At 41.2% G+C, this 13,402-nt stretch overlaps 1 protein-coding gene across 1 annotated transcript in view; it reads right to left on the bottom strand.

The window, feature by feature from the left end:
* Positions 1-787: 787 nt before the first annotated feature.
* SCG3 (secretogranin III) overlaps positions 788-13,402 on the bottom strand; it is an 83,214-nt gene continuing 70,599 nt past the window's right edge. The window contains exons 11-12 of the mRNA XM_030189407.1: positions 6,037-6,114; positions 788-2,085 (exon numbers count right to left, since the gene is read on the bottom strand). Coding sequence (XP_030045267.1) covers positions 1,967-2,085; positions 6,037-6,114 — 197 coding nt within the window. The 3' untranslated portion in view covers positions 788-1,966. The remainder of the gene's footprint in view (positions 2,086-6,036; positions 6,115-13,402) is intronic.

A 13,402-nucleotide genomic window follows, 5' to 3' on the forward strand; every position in this document is an offset into this window, starting at 1 on the left:
CATTTTCAGCAAAAATTTTAAAAAAGGCCTTTTTTACAGGCGCGCTGAAAAATGGATCTACATGCGCCCAAAACACGTGCCTACACTAGCGCAGCCCATTTTTTGGCCCACCTTAGTAAAAGGACCCCTAATTCGGTTAGCACGCACTAACTGGTAGCACAGATTCATAACTCTAGCCCCAAAATGTTTAAGGACAGTGAGATTGTGATTTGCTCTAGGTCATATAATTATAGAGTGGTAGCTAGATTTCGAAAGCCATACACAAAACCATTTGTTCTCAACCCAGTGCCTGGGCCACACTCAGTTTGGTTTTTCAGGATATCTATGATGAATATTCATGAGATAGATTGCATACAATGAAGGCGGGTGCATGCAATACTGTCTTTATACATATTCATTGTGGATATCTTGAAAACCAGATTAGCTGGGTATGTCCCAAGGACTGAGTTAAGAATTCATGCTCTAAATTCTACTTTTACTACCAGAACAGATTCCTACTATGCCTAGACTTTTTCAACATACCATCCAGCCTGAAACTTTCTCAAGTTCAAGTTGCATTATATGGCTTTCTTCAAGGGGCAGTGTCTTCTAAAATGACAGTCTTGTATTTTACTCTAAAACATCTTGTAACCTAGTGTACTTGGTTCTATTTTCATATGTCATATAGGTGATGAGACTGATGCACCCATAGTTGATGTGTGAGATTTAAGCACTCTAATGTGTCTGTCACACATGAACTTTATTCTACCACTACATCACTTTGTATTTGTTCATACCGAAACTGGCGATAAGCCTCATTGAGCCTGCAAATAGGTGGGAAAATGTGGGATAGAAATGTAACAAATAATAATAATACCTGAAACACTGGGGGAAGAATGCATGGTCAGTTGACTTAAAGTACATGTGAAAAAAATGTGGTTCAAAAGAAAATGTGCAGTGACACATAAGAATTACAGTTCTCCTGAGAAGATTTTGCAAGTGATTAATGTCATTGGATTAACATCAGTTTATCTTGTTATCTTTGAGGGTGCCTGAGAGTTTGTGTGTGATTCTGTCTTAAACCATAAAGCACTCTTGTATATAATTTTTTGTATTTTGCTCTTAGACATTTACAGCTGTATACAGATAGTGGCATGTTACAAAGAGTAAAAATGGAGCCATACATAATCAAATCTACTGCAGTTTCCAGGAACAGTAATAATGCCCAGGAGAGAAAAGTTCCTTCCTGTGCAACCTCTACATTAACAGCTTGGAGATGCAAAATAAGAGACATATTAGGCCTGACTTACTAAGTTTTTCCCACCATTGATAATGAGTAAGAGAAAACCCCTAATAACTCAAGCCTATTGTCTATTTAATGGCACAAATATTTAAACTGACAGAACATTGTGAACACGCAAAACACAACAGTTGGCAAAATATGATATGCAATGACATTACATTCTTAATTTTGTATAAGACATCTCTGACATTAAAGATGATTTTTGGCTAATGCAATTTTTAATCAGAACTTGAGTCCTAAAGCAGTTCTAGCAGAAAAGTGTCTGTCAAGTACATTTTGTTTTTTTTTGCAACCAGCATCTCTGAAAGCTAAGAATGGGTATACTACTGTATTCTGAACATGACATGTCTGAACAAGCAGTTATGGTAAAAGGCATAAACAGGAACACTCCCTCCCCAGGCATCAATTTAATGATGTCTCTATGTCCTTATCTGCCCTGTTAAATATAGTGTTAGAGTATAATTTGGTTTTTTTTAGATGCAATTTGTCTGCAGATAAAATATGCAGAGCTTGTATAATAGCAACAGAGTGATAAGAACATCTAGAAAAGATTCAGTAAAATGCAAGTTAAACACATTCAAATACCATTCTGAAAAGAACCTGTTTTAGGTCATTAAATTAGAAGTGGGTCTATGCGGTATTTCCTACAGCTTCAGCAGACAGGACTCTTCATCTCTCGGTGCCTCACAAACTGCTGTAGATGCGCTTGATCGTGTTGGCTTCTTCCTGATCCAGGATTCCTTTTTCCACATAAGCATCTGCTTCTTGCTCAACAAAATCTCTTAGTTTTGAAAGATCATAGTCTGAAAGTAGAGAAGAAAGAGAGAGAGAGAGAGAGAGAGAGAGAGAGAGAGAGAGAGAGAGAGAGAGAGAGAGAGAGAGAGACGGGGCTATTCAATTGTTCTCTGAAATAAGGTCAAAGAATTGTTGGTTCTGTGCCCCTCTCTCTGAGGTCTCATTATTTTGTATGTTCACTTTCCATTGTTATAAGTTAAACATACTTACTGCAGATATTGTGGATAGCGTGAAAACCCAATTACCTCAGCAGAAAATGTCGATGTATTATGTGTCACCTCCATAGGGCTCAAAATGTGCCAGATGGATCTCATGAATGGGGAAGAGGTTCCTTCTTTGTATTATTTTTAAAATTAAAAATTAGCTCACACCTTTTGATAGTACTTCTTTGTTAAACTGTACAGTGCTGCGTAACTTTGTAGCGCTTTAGAAGTGTTAAGTAACATAGTAACATAGTAGATGACGGCAGAAAAAGACCTGCACGGTCCATCCAGTCTGCCCAACAAGATAACTCATATTTGCTGCTTTTTGTGTATACCCTACGTTGATTTGTACCTGTGCTCTTCAGGGCACAGACCGTATAAGTCTGCCCAGCACTATCCTCACCTCCCAACCACCAGCCCTGCCTCCCAACCACCGGCTCTGGCACAGACCGTACAAGTCTGCCCAGCACTATCCCTGCCTCCCAACCACCAGTCCCGCTTCCCACCACCGGCTCTGGCACAGACCGTATAAGTCTGCCCAGCACTATCCCCACCTCCCAACCACCAGCCCCGCCTCCCGATCTTGACTAAGCTCCTGAGGATCCATTTCTTCGGCACAGGATTCCTTTATGCTTATCCCACGCATGTTTGAATTCCGTTACCGTTAGTAGTAGTAGTAGTAGTACTTCAAGCTGAGTTATGTTCAGGTGCAGTAGATATATCCCTGTCTCTGGAGGGTTTGCTGTCTGTAAAGATCATTTTCAGTGTGGAATCCAAAGAACAGACCCTGCCGTGGGTGTGGGAGCTGGTGCATTAGGCACATTCAGAGGAATTCTATAAATGGTGCTTAAAATTGGGTGTGCAAATTTGGGTGCATGTCCAATTTACACACACTATTTAATTGAATAACGAGTCTCTTAATGCCAATAATTGGGCGCTAGCAATCAATTATTGGTGCTAATTGGCAACGATTTATATTTATGTGCACATCTTGCTATGCACTATTCAATAAAGATGCTTGTGTAAATCCTTTAGGGCGACACTGAAACGGGGGCATGGGTAGGTTGAAGGCATTCACTAAAGATGCACGCACTATTATATAATTTGAGGGATCCGTGTCTAATTTAGACATGGGGATTTATGCCAGGGTTCAACTGGTGTAATTCCTCGTGCTTAAATGTTGGGAATGGATCCTGGTGTTATGCACTATTCTATAAATGGCGCACAACTCAGATCACTGTTTATAGAATAGTTTTCAGCATGCATTTGTTTTCGTTGCCCAAATTTGGGTGCCATTTACTGAATTTAGTCTTCTGAGAATAATTTTATAACAGGTCACCTGCAGAGTGTTGTAGTTCTGATTTCCTCAATTACATTCCCTATGAAAAGCAAGACTACAAGCTCAACTCGACAGGACTGGATCAACCATATTGGGCAAATCCAGAACTCGCTGGGAACTCTAAGTGGCTTTTGGCCCAAAAGAAATAAAGGGGTCTTTTACAAAGGCACACTGGTGTTTTTAGTGTGTGCTAAACACTAGAGATGCCCATAGGAATATATGATGAATCAACTTCAAAAGGACACACCTAAAGGTTTATGTCATCAAGCAGATGGGGGCTAGTTATACAATGAATAGTCCCAAAAGAGCCCAGCATCTAAAATTTATATATATATATATATATGAATTTATGATATAATCAATTATGGACCTCAGTGGCGATTCGTTTTATAAGAGCCAGAACATCTCTTAACTCGCCTTCAGGCTTATTTTCAAAGCACTTTGGGAGGCTAAGTTCCATAGGTTTCTATGGAACTTTGGGAGGCTAAGTGCTTTGAAAATATGCCTCAATTTGCCTCTTCATAGGTCCAGCATGATTTTTAAATCAGATTCATTAGTTTGATCTTTTTGAATATTTTTATGAACATTTTAGGAACTTTAAAACAATTTCATATCCCATCTTAAATCTTTATCTCATATATCAAAAAAAGCAAGGTGAGCTAAGAAATATTCTGGCTCTTATGAAACAAGTTACCACTGAGGTCCATAATTGATTATATCATAAATTTATTTATATATATGAAAACATTTTGTAATTAAAATTTTAGATGCTGGACTCTTTTGGGACTATTCATAGGAATATATGGGCATATCTAGAGTTTAGAACATGCTTATTTTTAGTGTGCACTAAAAACGCTAGAGCATCTTTTTAAAAGGACCCTTAAATGTAGGAACTGAACACAGATATTTGCATGTCATAGATATCCCTTTAAAAGTGCTATATTATATATAATATATTATATTATATTACTAAAATTAGTAATTTAGCAGCAGTGTTTTATGCTTCAGAGATATTGTATAATTTTTGTTAGGCCTTTAGGACTTTTCTTCTATCTCCTGTTCCACCAACAGCAAGATCTCTGGTTCAGCCATAAAGAACAAAGGAAACCAGATGAAGGCCCAATTACAAGAACCCTTGGATGGGTAGTGAAGATAAATTTCTTTTAGGAATCAGGTTATACTTTCAAAGAGTAAATACTCATTTCTAGATGATTAAATTCAACATTTTATTCAACCAGACTAACTTTTACCTGATTGTACCATGTTCACATTTCAAGCGCCCGGTTTATCTCACAGTGATAACAATTGAGAGATTTTCTTTTGAAATAAATGAAAAATGATATTGACATTTAGGGGTAACTTTATAACAGAATGCCTATATTAGAAGTCAAAAATGGTATCTACTTTAAGCTTATTTTATAAAAGGCAAAAATGAAAACTCAGTCAAAACCAAAGTGTACCATCAAACGTTCATCAAATACCACCTAGATTACCAGTGCTATAACTTTTTAAAAAATGGAGTGTCACATCAAAAATCCTCATTGTTCACTCAAACTAAGGGTAAAGTATAATCATAGGTCCAAGTTAAACAACACCTGGGTATTTAAAGTGCAACAACTTTTCTTACTTCTTTACTGAGTTGCAATCAAAGATGAATCATATAGGAACTAGCGAAAAAATTTACTTATCTTCTTAGTAGATCTCAGTGGCGTTCCTAGGGGGGGGCGGTGGGTGCGGTCCACCCGCCCAGGGTGCATGCCGCTGGGGGGGGTGCCACGCGCACCTGTCCTCAGTTCGTTCCATGCTTCTTCTCTGCCCCGGAACAGGTTACTTCCTGTTCCGGGGCAGAGAAGAAGCATGGAACGAAGGGAGGACAGGCGCGCGCGGCACCCCCCCAGCGGCATGCACCCTGGGGGAGGGGGTGTCCTTTCACCGGGGGGGGGGGGAGCGTGCTGCATCCGGTGGGGGGCGCTGCATCCAGGGGGCGGGGCGCATCGGCGATCCGCCCCGGGTGTCAGCCCCCCTAGGAACGCCACTGGTAGATCTATATTGTGACTTCTCAATTTACTTAGAGAAGATTCTGTTATTCCCTACACCGACTACTGCCTCCTCCAGTAGAGAATACTAGATGGTGTTAATGGACAGATTGGATAGGTCATAAGGTCTTTATCTGCCATCACTTTCTATATTTCTGTTTCACTAGTGCACTGCTCCAGGTAGATTACTATCCCATGAAATTAATTTACCTACCGCAGATTTCCATTCTTGTGCTTTAGACTTACAGAATTGTGTACCAGTTGCAGAAGAGATCACTCCCTAGCCATGATATCACTTCTAAGATATGAAGACAATTGCTGCTTTTCTCGTATTCATACATTTGCAGACCCTCTCATCAAAGAGAAAGAACTGGTTCCTACCTTCTTTATTTCCTTGCTTGTTTTGTTTCACCCATTCAATGTTCTTTCTGATTGCTTCTAAATATGCCTCTGCCTTCCCTTGAAATGGAGAAAGCCAAAAAGATAAGTTATGAATGATTGATGGTGTTCATGAATTCAAAAGAATTTGGTTAGGCTGCATGGTACATTAAAGTTGGTGTACTCTACACTTTCAATGTGTGGAATAATAATCGAGATTTCAGTAGAGCTTAAATATTTGATAGTAACATAGTAAATGACGGCAGATAAAGACCTGCACGGTCCATCCAGTCTGCCCAACAAGATAAACTCATTTTACATGATATGTGTTACTTTATATATTTACCCGAGTCCTTGCCTTTCTCAGGGCACAGACCATAGAAGTCTGCCCAGTACTGTTCTTAGCTAACAACGAAGCCCCTTAAAATATACACTCCAGCCCATTCCTATCTATTCAGTCATGATCAGGGCATAGACCATAGAAGTCTGCCCAGCTCCCATTTTGTTTCCCCAATTACCAGCGTCGCCACCCAATCTCCGCTAAAATTCCATGGAACCATTCCTTCTGAACCGGATTCCTTTGTGTTTATCCCACGCATGTTTGAATTCCAGTACCATTTTCATCTCCATCACCTCCCGCGGGAGGGCATTCCACATATCCACCACCCTCTCCGTGAAAAAATACTTTGTGACATTAGTCCTGAGTCTGCCCCCCTTCAACCTCAATTCACGAAGGTATGGTAGTGGTTTACATAAGAATAAAAACAAATAACTATAAAAACAACAAATGCCAAGCACATCACCAAAAGATGTGATTGCCTTTTTTTTCACAGCAAATCCATTTCCAAAACATGCCTTAAGAAGGGGGAAAGGGAATGGGACTTGCTGTGTTTTTTTTTTGCAACTACATTCAAAGCAGTTTACGTAGTATATACAGGTATTTATTTGTACTTGGGGCAATGGACGGGTAGGTAACTTGCCTAGTCACAAGGAGCTGCAGGAGGAGCGTAGCTCACGGTGGGAGGGGGACAGAGCCTGCGGTGGGGGGCACATTTTAGTCTGCCACCCTGCCGCCACTCCCCCTCACCTCCTTGCCACTTCCCTTCACCGCCTCGTAGCTCCCAACAAAAAAGCAAATACCTTTGTTGGCGGGGGTCCCCAACCCCCATCAGCTGAAGTCTTCTTCAGCGCTGATCTCCAGCAGAGCCACGTTTGCTGCCCTGCTCTTTCTTCTTGCTGATGTCCTGTGGACACTCCTTTACGTGAAACTGAGCATGCTCAGTTTCACTTAAAGTAATGTACAGGATGTCAGGAGGAAGAAAGAGCACAGGGCAGGGAACGCGGCACTCAGGAGACCGGCACTGAGGAAGGCTTTGGCTGGAGGGGGTTAGGGACCCCCGCCAGCAAAACCAGGGGCCCGGATGAAATTTGGGGGGGGGGGTCCAGGCCCTCGTGGCCCCCCTAGCCATTCCCCTGAGCTGCAGTGGAAATCGAACCCAGTTCCCCATGATCAAAGTCCACTGCATTAATCACTAGGCTACTCCTCCACTTAACAAGGCCCATCATAAGTTAAATAGAGCCATTTGTATTCAGTGTCAGTAGCTCAGCAGATCTGACTATGCCTGTATGAAGAGTTAAACTGTTTATCTTTTAGAACAGTGTTAGGTCCATCCCTGTAAAGTGAAAACAGTTTTATACCCACATCAATCAGACGATCCCTCCAAAGTCAGTAGTCATGAGTTAAGGAAACTGCAGAAAAAGGTCACTTTGATGCCAAAGATTGTTTTAAAAGAACTACAGAGATTTTTGACTGAGATTGAGATTACTTCCAGGAATTTGTCCAAACCTTTTTTTAAAGTCCAGCTACTAAATGCTTTTACTACTTGCTCCAGAAATGAGTTCCAAAGCTTAACTATAGGTTAAGTGAAAAAATATTTTCTCATATTTGTTTTAAATGTACTACTATGTAACTTCACAGAATATTCCCTAGACTTTGTACCTTTTAAAAGAGTAAACAGTCGATTCATATTTACCTATTCCACTTCATTCAGGATTTTATAGACCTCTATTATATCTCCCCTCAGCTGTCCTTTCTCCAAGCTGAAGAGCACTAACCTCTATAGCCTTTCCACGTATAAGAGTTTTTCCATCCCCTTTATCATTATGGTCATCCTTTTTGTTCCTTTTCCAGTTCCATTACATCTTTTTTGAGATGTGGTGACCACAATTGCACACAATACCCAAGGTGTGGTCTCACCACGAAGTGATACAGAGGCATTATGATTTCTTCCCTAATAATTCCTAATAGTCTGTTTGTATTTTTTGGCCACTGCCACACAATGAGCAGAAGATTTCAAATGTATTGTCTATATTGACTCCTAGGCCCAGATTCTACAGATGGTGCTCTTAATTGCGCACACAAATTTGAGCACATGCCCAATTTGCACATGTAATTGGTAAACAAGCCAATTAGTGCTAATAATTGGCAAAACGTATGATTTACACATGCATCTTGCTAAGTGCTATTTTATAACGATGAGCGTGTAAACCCATCAGCGAGCAACTGAAAAGGGGTCATGCTATTGGAAGGGCACGGGTGGATTGGGGAAGTTCATCAGAGATGCACACAGTATTATGGAACTGGGGGACTACATGTGAGGATTTACACGAGCTTTTAGTTGGACTAAATTCCTGCGCAAAAAATTGGGCGCGGATCCTGGTGCTAAGTGCTATTCTATAAATGGCACCCAACACAAAGCACCATTTATAGAAAAGCGCTTAGGGCTGTTTTCTTTTTTGGCGCCTGAATTTGGACACCATATATAGAATGCAGGCCCTAATGTGGAACCTAGCATCATGTAGCTATAATTTGGATTTTTCTTCCCAATGTGAATCACTTTGCACTTGTCCAAACTGATGGAAAGCATGGTAACCAAACAACTTACAGACTATATAAACAAATTCTCAATATTACATGAATCACAGTCAGGTTTCCGCCCCCTCCACAGCACTGAAACAGTACTACTCACTCTCCTAGCCAAATTCAAACAGGAAATAGCAATAGGCAAAAACATCCTTCTCCTCCAATGCGACATGTCTAGTGCATTTGACATGGTAAACCATAATATTCTACTAAGACTACTAGATAAATTTGGGATTGGCGGAAACATACTTAGCTGGACCAAGGGCTTCCTAACCACAAGAACATATCAAGTAAAATCAAACTCTAGCATATCATCACCGTGGAAAGCAGACTGTGGAGTACCACAAGGATCACCGCTATCACCGATCCTCTTCAACCTAATGATGACCCCAGTAGCCAAGACCTTATCCAACCAAGGCCTCAACCCTTTCATATATGCAGACGATGTCATAATATACATCCCCTACAGAACCAAACTGACAGAAATCACTAACGAAATAAACCTCAGCTTGAACATCATGGACTCATGGGCAAATGCATTTCAACTAAAACTCAATAAAGAAAACACATATTGTCTCATCCTCTCATCCCAACACAGCGTGGACATAAATAAATAAATAAATAAATAAATAAACCCCACAAGAATCAACACACCAGACTACACCCTCCCTATCTCAGATAGCCTGAAAATCCTCGGCATAACAATGGACTGTAACCTAACACTAGAGAGCCAAGTGGCATCCACAACAAAGAAAATGTTTCACTCAATGTGGAAACTCAAATGCTTAAAACAATTCTTCCCGAGGGAAACATTTCGCACCCTGATACAATCAATGGTACTAAGCCACGCAGACTACTGCAATGGAATATATGCGGGATGCAAAGACCAAACCTTAAAGAAACTTCAGACCGCACAAAACACGGCAGCTAGGCTTATATTCGGAAAAACGCGATTTGAAAGCGCAAAACCACTCCGCGAAAAGCTACACTGGCTCCCAATCAAAGAACACATTGCTTTCAAAATCTGCACCCTGGTTCACAAAATCATCTATGGTGAAGCCCCGGGATACATGACAGACCTGATTGACTTACCAACCAAAAACCTATCCGAATCAAAACGAACATTTCTAAATCTTCACTACCCAAGCTGCAAAGGTCTTAAATGCAAATCAACCTATGCATCCAGTTTCTCCTACATAAGCACACAACTGTGGAATGCATTACCAAAAGCCTTGAAACTGACGTATGACCACCTAAACTTCCAGAAATCACTAAAGACTAACCTGTTTCAAAAGGCATACCCTACCGATCCAGCTTAAATGCCTGAGCTCTGCAACACAACAAAACTAGAGTACGTAATGGACATAACTCAACTCTTCTGTTGTAAGATTCCATAATGTGGCTGTGCTACATGAACTTTATCTTACCACAACATCACTTTGTATTTGTTCACCGGAGTCTACAAATGGCTCTTCGGTACTATGTAAGCCACATTGAGCCTGCAAATAGGTGGGAAAATGTGGGATACAAATGTAACAAATAAAATAAATAAATAAACTTTTATCTGCCATTTGGATGCTCAGTCTTCTAGCTTTCCAAGGTCCTCCTACAATTTTACACAGTCCGTGTGCAATTTAACAATTTTGAATAGTTTTGTGTCATCTGCAAATTTCATCTCACTAGTCATTTCCATTTCCAGAGCATAGTAACATAGTAGATGACGGTAGAGAAAGACCTGCACGGTCCATCCAGTCTGCACAACAAGATAAACTCATATGTGCTACTTTATGTGTATACCTGACCTTGATTTGTATCTGTCATTTTCAGGGCACAGACCGTAGAAGTCTGCCCAGCACTAGCCACGCCTCCTAACCACTAGCCCCGCCTCCCCCCACCGGCTCTGCCACCCAATCTCCGCTAAGCTTCTGAAGATCCCTTCCTTCTGAACAGAATTCCTTTATGTTTATCCCACACATTTTTGAATTCCGTTACCATTTTCATCTCCATCACCTCCCGCGGGAGGGCATTCCAAGTATCCACCACTTTCTCCGTGAAAAAAATACTTCCTGACATTTTTCTTGAGTCTGCCCCCCTTCAATCTCATTTCATGTCCTCTAGTTCTACCGCCTTCCCATCTACGGAAAAGGTTCATTTGCGGATTGATACCTTTCAAATATTTGAACATCTGTATCATATCACCCCTGTTTCTCCTTTCCTCCAGGCTATATATGTTCAGGTCAGCAAGTCTCTCCTCATATGTCTTGAAACGCAAATCCCATACCATTCTTGTAGCTTTTCTTTGCATTTATAAATATGCTAAACAGCACTGGTCCCAGATCAGATACTTGCAGCACTTCCCTATTCACTTTCCTCCACTGAGAGAAATGGCTATTTAACCGGCGGGGAAGCTTTCTGTGATAGATGAGGTGGAGATGGAGAGTGGAGCTCCAGAAATGCAAGATAGCATGATAAATGAGGAACAGGAACAGATGTCAACTGAAGAGGAAGAAGAATTGAAGGAGAAGAACCCAGAGGTGGAGGAATTAGCAGTTGGGCTGCCGGCTTATATTGATATAGATAAATTTGCTGGGCTTCAGGAGAGAGAAAAGTTACTCAATTTGAATATAACACCTAGAGTAAGGAGTTTGATAAATAAGATGAATAAGGCCATTATTTGTATGAAAAGACAGCTTTTGGATATTTTGGAAATCAAACAGATACACTATTGTGCAGCCAAAATTATTACAGAGAGGGTTTTATCACTGAGGACCTGGCCCAAAAGAAAAAGAGATACAACAACTCCTCCTTGGAAAACTTACATTGAGTGAAAAATAAAATCTTTGTGAACAAAGGTGTCCTTAATAGATGGGTATCTAAAAGGATCACAAACACCAAAGATACTGAGGAAGATCCGAAATATCAAATTGAAACATGCAGAATGATGGAGGAAGATCTTATATTCATATGCTCCAATAATAAATTGAAAGTAACATTTGAAGCACAAAAATTGTGGAGTATGAAGAAAACAGACATATCAAAATAAATTATTTAACAATTCTACAGTGAACTGGGAAAGAATATCCGTACAGTGAAAACACCGCCAACTAAAGCAGAAATAGAAACATTCTGTAGAAAGCTTTATGAGGACTCTGTAGAGCATAACGAAGATGCAGAATGGTCACCCTGCATACAGGAGTGTGGCAAAATGGTGAACTTTCCAGCATGAGAATTATAAGAATACTAGTAAAAATGGCCCGTTTCTGGCGCCGATGAAACGGGCGCTAGCGGGCACGGGACTCCCTTCCCCTCCCCTTATGGTACCTGTTCCGGGAAAGAAAGAGTCCCCTCTTTCCTCCTGTAGCGGTGACTTCCTTGCTGCATGGTGTGGGAGTCCGGCTCTCGGCGTTTCAAAATGGCCGCCGAGAGTTGAAGTCTCGCGAGGCAGCTTGAACTCTTGGCGGCCATTTTGAAACGCTGAGAGCCGGACTCCCACACCATGCAGCAAGGAAGCCACCGCTACAGGAGGAAAGAGGGGGCTCTTTCTTTCCTGGGCCGATGGAACAGGTACCTCTAGACCACCAGGGAGACACGCGTAAGGGGAGGGGAGGTGACAGGGAGGGAGGGAGGTTGGTGAGGTTAAGCGTGTGCTACCGTGGGCGTGGCTATGTGGCGAAAGGGGTGGGGTTCATGTACACGTCAGCGGCGGCTAGGATTTGTTGGAAGGGGAGGAGTAGGGAACCTACTGCTCCCAGTGCGTTAATTTGTTTTCATGTTCCGCCCTCGACGTCATCACGTGTGACGCAAGGGCGGGGCATGAAGATGTTGTGGTGGCTTCACCACCATGAAACCACGAACCTGTGTGTGAGTGACTTCAGTGACGTCAGTGTCCTCAGAACGTTGAGGCTGCGTTTTATTATAGTAGATTTCATGAGGTCTTTTTCTCTAGTTTAGCCAGCAGGTGGTGCATGTTTATGTTTAAAGCTGTTATAGAAAAAAATGACTGTTCCTTCTTTAGTTTAACACAGAGAGGAAGTAGCCTGTAGTGATGTGGCCAGCTACTTTTAAAAACTTATTGTTCTGGGCTCTGATTGGCCCAGGAGCTCAAATTCAGTCTGGAAATACTAAATTTCTCTCATTCTCAGATAGGGAGAGGAGAGAGAAAGATCTCTTCACTGAGGCCTTTTGAACAGTTATATTCTATAATCTGTGAGCAGCTATATTTCCTGTACTCCCCAGGCACTATTCAGGTAGTGAACAAGTGTTAGATAGTTTTAACATTGATTCCTGTTTGCGTTTGCTGTACTTTTCCATTTGTTTTATATGATTCACTGTTCAACTGTGACAATAAAGTCTATTAGTTTATTGGCTCTGATGGCTTGGACTGACTAAGAATCCTAGTGGTTTGTGTATTGGGTCTGTGGGTGCTTTCCAGGAACTGTGAGACCC

Source organism: Microcaecilia unicolor, chromosome 1 (genome assembly GCF_901765095.1).
Source record: "Microcaecilia unicolor chromosome 1, aMicUni1.1, whole genome shotgun sequence".
In the NCBI taxonomy this organism is placed as follows: Eukaryota; Metazoa; Chordata; class Amphibia; order Gymnophiona; family Siphonopidae; genus Microcaecilia; species Microcaecilia unicolor.